This window comes from Acinonyx jubatus, chromosome B1, assembly GCF_027475565.1.
Source record: "Acinonyx jubatus isolate Ajub_Pintada_27869175 chromosome B1, VMU_Ajub_asm_v1.0, whole genome shotgun sequence".
Lineage (NCBI taxonomy): Eukaryota > Metazoa > Chordata > Mammalia > Carnivora > Felidae > Acinonyx > Acinonyx jubatus.
In genome coordinates this window covers 15,328,133-15,333,676 of record NC_069382.1, presented here as the reverse complement: position 1 = coordinate 15,333,676, position 5,544 = coordinate 15,328,133, and the positions used below count along the sequence as shown (strand labels likewise).

At 56.5% G+C, this 5,544-nt stretch overlaps 1 protein-coding gene across 1 annotated transcript; it reads right to left on the bottom strand.

Annotated features, from left to right (window-relative positions):
- Positions 1 to 2,959: 2,959 nt before the first annotated feature.
- Positions 2,960 to 4,706, bottom strand: HELT (helt bHLH transcription factor). Its single transcript, XM_053216287.1, has 2 exons — positions 4,045 to 4,706; positions 2,960 to 3,627 (listed from the first exon to the last, which is right to left on the bottom strand). The coding sequence occupies exons 1-2, from the start codon at positions 4,532 to 4,534 to the stop codon at positions 3,131 to 3,133; spliced, it is 987 nt and encodes a 328-aa protein (XP_053072262.1). The 5' UTR covers positions 4,535 to 4,706; the 3' UTR covers positions 2,960 to 3,130.
- Positions 4,707 to 5,544: the final 838 nt, after the last annotated feature.

The following is a 5,544-nucleotide window of genomic DNA, read 5'->3' as shown; positions in this document are numbered from 1 at the left end:
TTCGACATTCCACAAAAATGTTTACTGAGCACCTACTGAATGCCCCCCGTCGCCTCCTTTTTCTTGGTGCGTTACTGTATGCAGACACCCGTTACCAGGTTCCTCGCAATTCCAAGCCTTCCTTGCCTGGTAGCTCGCAGCCCAGACCGGAGGGCCCCCACTGACACATGGACTGTGTTCAAAACGCTTGGAAGCACAAGTGAGCTCTGTATTACCACCCTTTCGGCAGGGGCGGCTGGAGCGCCTGGGAGCCCCTAGTTCTAGCCCTACAGAGCCACGGGGACCGACCCAAAGCGCCAGCCATCAGCTTTGTTCCTCAAGCCTCTGGAGAAAACCTTTGATTTCATGGGGATGATTATTTTTATTCTTGCCCACTCAAGGATGAAGCCCAAGAAACAAGAGGTTGCCCTTTTCAGAGGTATCACAATGGGTCACCTCCAGCCAAACCCACTGTTTTTTGTTTTTTGTTATTTCTGGGTTTGGTTGAGCCTCTCTTGGAAACCATTACTATACAACTTACTTAAAAGAAAGAGTGGAAGGATTGGGCATAAGAGACTCAGACAGAGGCGGGGGAGGTGGGGGGCTTGGGACAGGGAGGCTGGGAGTAATGTGTTGTCAGAGAAAGTGCAGGACAGGACACATTAAAGTCACAATCTGATCTGAATCAATTCCATTTTGTAGTGACATTTTTTAAAAATCTTTTGCAAAGTCTGACTATTCCAAGTTTGACTTTTGGCCAAGCCTGGAGAATTGGAACTTTGGATGAAGGTTTCAGAAAAAGACACAACACACACACACACACACACACACACACACACACACACACACAGAAAGGGGGAGGAAGAGAATGGGGAGGGAGACTTTTATCCTAAAGTCATTGTAAATCCAAAGCAGGGTTTTATCCTCCACAGTTAAATGAGAAGGAAAAAAAAATCAAGAATACCAACATTTGAGGTACAAAGACTGTCATGGGCCAGTGGAAGTTTGCAAAATTATATGTAAATGACCAAAGTTTTTACTGTGGTGGCCCTGTGCATTCCCAAAGCTAATCCCAAAGAGAAAATCTACTTAGTAAAAGAAAGTTTTGTCTAATTTGGTTAACAGTTGAGAAGTGACAAAAATGCTGAATATATTAATAATTTATATTTCCAGGGTAACACTATATCTTTAATGCTTCACTGCCAAAGGGAATTCAGATTGGCTTAATGCTCAGAGAAAAAAAGCCTGAAAGGCCTTCTTCATATTCTGTATCCAGCGCTGATGAAAATGGGTGTAAGACATGTGTTCCGATAATAGGCACCATGCATTCTCTCATTTCTGCATAATTTGTTTTTATCCCATACTGTGCAATGTATATTTGTTATCCGGAAGGCTTCCCGGCCTGACACTTGCTTTCATGTTCTAACTATATCAGTTCATGAGGCAGGAGGTATTTGTTGGGGTCTCACATTTTAGGTAAGTACTGTAGTGACATGTAGTGTAAGGGCTAGAACTCCTTACTTGCAAGACCTTTTCTAAGGTTTACAGAATCCCCCTGCCCCTTGCATGCACGTTTAAGGTTCATTTAATGGGCAACGCAACGAACTGGGTTTTATCTTTGTTTTCTGCGCCGTCTCTGTACAATCAAGTGTGATGGTTTACAAATTCCAGGTCACCTCATTCCACGACCTCAGTCAACAGCCTAGGTCAGAGCTCCCTGAAACCGTGTCCGTAGAAACGGAGTAAGTTAATTTATTGTTCTCCAGCTGATCTGGGAGAAGACAAATCATTGTAGTTCAGTTAAATGGCCTCTGGAAACAGGAAAACCTGTTTTCGAATTATTTATGTGAAGGGCGTCAAAGCTAGGGAACAAAAAAGGAAATAGGGGAACAAAAGAAAAAAAATCAACGAAGGGGGAAAATGTAAAGCCCCACAAACACAACTTTAGCCAGTTGGATCCCTTGTTCATTTTACCTGTTTCCATAAAACAACAGAAGTCTCAGTTTGCCGTTTGGGTCTTAGAAAAACAAAATTTTTGTTTGCTGCTTTAAATGTATCGCTGTGTTGTGGGTAAGGCGCAGATCCAACTGGCATTGAAAACCCCAGTCTCCTAAAGATCACTAACCAAGTCTCCCCTGGACCCTGAAAACTTGCCTCGCTACGTTCTGGGTTGAGCAGAAGGTTAAAATCCACCTTCCCTCCCCCGGGGAGAGGGAAGCCTTTTCTCACCGGGCCTGAGAGCCTGCGCGGAGAGTCCTGCGCCTCGACCCCTCGCCGGTGGAGGGCGGAGCCGCAGAGGGAACACTCCCCTGGGGAGCGCGTCTCCGGACCCGCAGGTCGCCGGCTCCTCACGCGGCCGCCTAGCGTCTCCGAAGCTGAGCCGATCTGTGCGCAAAAGGCAAGGCCAGCCTCCCCGAGCCCTCCCGCGCGCGGAGAAGTTGTCATCCTAAAATAACAGACTTCGTCGGACGTTGTTTCTGAGCCAGAACTCAGAAGTTACTCCTCGCTCCGTGTCTTACGGAGACGTGTGAAGGCTGTAAACCCAGTCACGCGTCCCGCGGGCCCGAGCTGCGCGGCTCTCGGGTCCCGCCGGCGCGAGGTGCGCGCGCGACCCCCGGCCTCGTCTCGGGGTAGGAAGGGCGCCCAGGTCCGAGCTGGCGACAGTCCGCCGGGGCCGGCTTGGGGCGGGTCCTTGATTTGCATTTTCTGAGAGCCGGGGCCCCAGTTTTTCGCGTGCGCCCTTCCCTTGAGGCAAATGCCCAAGACGCGCTCCAGTCGGGTGAGGGGAGGGAGCCCCGAATTCCCGCCTCGAAGCGACGCTCCGTTTAGGCTTCCCCCCCCCCCCCTCGGACCTCGCAGCGCCTCCCGCCCCCAAGTACTGATGACCGTCACCTGGACCCTCTCAGGCGCTCGCCCTCGGGCACCTCCGAGGGTGGTTGTGGAGGAGCAGAAGGTAACAAAGAAATCCATCTCTTGGGTCTTTATCAGAAAACGTTTATTGCCAGGGGGAGATCCTTCTGGAGACTAATTTGCTCTTGACCTTCCCCCACCCAGCTTTTTTGTTGGCACACTATTTACATCTGTACAACGTACGGTGTTTTTGCTACGTCGCGCCGGGCGCGCGCGGAGAACCCTGGCGGGCGAGGCGGCGTCAGAGCACCGGGGGGTGCTGGGGCGGGTGCAGGTTGAGGGCGTTGGGGTGGGCGTGGCCGATCAGGTTGAGGTAGTGCCGGTCCAGCCCCTGCACGGGCGTCAGGAAGGGGCTGTGCTGCTGCGCGGGGCTCGGGAGCGCCACCGGCGCGCCGGGCAGGTAGGGCAGCGCCGGGCTGCGGGCCGCGCCGTGCGGCCAGGGAAAGGGCCCGGGGGCGGCGCCCTGCGGGAAAACGGAGGCCTCCCCGGGGCTGTGGCCCGTGAGCTCGGCCCCCGCTGGGTGCAGCTGATAGGAGAAATCCGGCTCCGGGAGCGAACCCAGCGGCTGGAAGGCGGGCTCGGCGCCCAGGCGGGCCTTGGACTGCAGGAAGGCGAGGATGCGCGCGTACTTGGTGTCCTTGGTCTCCATCCTTTCCACGGTGGTGAGATAATGCACCAGGTTCTTCATGCACTCGTGGTAGCCGTAGTGGAAGTAGTTGGCGAACTCTGCTAGCAGTTCTGCTGGAGCGGCGAGCAAACCCGCAGGAAGGAAAAAACAGACCATGAGCAGCCCCTTGCCCACCGGGAGCCCGAGGCACCCTCCCGTCACGTTTTCTGGCCCGAGATCCCATTTGAGGCCTGTCCTCCCTTACCCCCAGTCTGGAGACCGGAACAGCGAAAGCAAAAGAACTCCTTTTCCTTAAGAGCCTGACCCCACCCTTCCCCACCTGAGAGGAGGGGACGGCACCAGCGTCCCCAGAAACCTGTCCTCCTGTCCCCTTGCTTGCGTAGAACCTCAGCCCGCCCCCAACCCCCTCGGGCCGCATCCAGAGTGGAGACCTCTCACGAGGACCCTTTGACCCCCACTCCCGGCCCCAAGTGCCAGTGTGGCGAACGCTCCCCGCCCAGGTTCCCCTTTGTCCAACCCGCGCCCACCTTTTTCCCTTCCCCGGGGAAAATCAGCGGAGTGCAGGGCCCTCAGGTACTGAACGGTCATCTCGAGGATCTCCGCCTTCTCCAGCTTACCGGAACTCTGCAAAAGGAGGAAGAGCTCCTCGCAGCGACCCAGCGGGCGCAAGCCAACGCGGGCAGGCTGGGTGCACGGCTTTATCCCGGGCAGCGAGCAGGCGCTGGGGCGGATCCGCGCGAGGGCCGCCTGGGGCTCGCCCAGCGCTCGACCCCCGGGGAGAAGAGGCCGCTGCAAAGGCCTCTCCGTCTCCAGACTCCCTGCATCCCTGCCGAGCGTGGCAGCGGAGGATCCCCAGCGCCTGGCTCTGTTAGCTCGGCCTCTGACGTTACCTGCTTCGCCAGGGCCATGGGTACCGTCTTGCCCAGCTCGTTCAAGCAGCGGTTTATCCGGTCCCTCCTCCGCTTTTCTATCACTTTGTGGGAAACAGGGGTTCTCTGCGAACAGAGGTTTGTACATTTAGGATAGTGTTGCCCAGGGAGTCGTCAAAGGCATGGCTGCAGCTGCGTGTCAACCGTCTTCCCAGCCCCCAACGCGGCCCAGGGACTCCCCCCGGACGGGGGTCAGAGGAGCCCTGCCCTCTCACGCCCGCACCAGTGCGCTCCTTGTCCGGCCGCTCGCCCGCCCGGCTTGGGCCACGCCGTCCAGCTGAGCGCCAGGGCACTGGGGAGGTGGCCACCGGCCTCCCGGGTTGAGGAAGCTCCTCTCTCTGTCCTCGTTCCCCGCCCCAACCACTCAAGCTTCCTCCTCACGAGAGTCCCGTGTGCCACGTCCCTGCCGTCGGTCCAGCCAGGTGGCGGCTCCAGGAGTCAGACGCCCCCACCAGTGGGGCGCAAGGGCTGTCTGGGCTCAGCCGACTCACTTTGCGTTCCTTAAGCTTGTCTGACATCCTGGTCAGGACGCGCCCTCGGGAGAGGCGGTGGCGCGAGTCACCCGTCCACTTTCCGCCTCGTGTGCCTCCTCGAGTGTCCCAGGTAGACTGCAGCCTCCCAACTCCGAGGGGCTGCCTTATAAAGCGGTCATCTAGGGCTCCAAGTGCATTCACGAGTTGAATTATTCCATAGGATTAGGGGAGCTGCGTTTGGGGGGATGTATGCATTCAAGATCAGTTTTAAAGAAGTTAAGAAAAAAAAAATTAGCAGCCGAGGGGGGCGAGCTGGGGGCAGATCAGCTTTGTTAATCCACGTGGCCCTTCAAAGGACACGTGATCGGCGGGGGACTAACATTTGCATGGCAACAGCCCCGGCGGGAAAAGGAGGCGGTAAACTGGGGCCGGCGGGCGAGCGAGCGCCTGCAGCAGGCGCAGAGCGCAGGGGCGCAGCGGCCGCGGGCACCGGGGGGCGAGGACCCTCACAAAAACAGTGTCGCCTCCTTTAGTCCCACCGCTGAGTCTCACACGATTGCCTGTTTACAAATCCCAGCAAGCCCGCAGTCCCAGCGCCGAGTGCGTTTTAAAGCCTGTCCAGAGT

Excerpts from the sequence above, each read along its gene's own strand:
- HELT (XM_053216287.1), bottom strand. The coding sequence starts at position 4,534 with ATGTACAAACCTCTGTTCGCAGAGAACCCCTGTTTCCCACAAAGTGAT. Across the intron at positions 3,628-4,044 it reads TCCCCGGGGAAGGGAAAAAG|AACTGCTAGCAGAGTTCGCC; the intron begins GTGGGCGCGGGT and ends CCGCTCCAGCAG.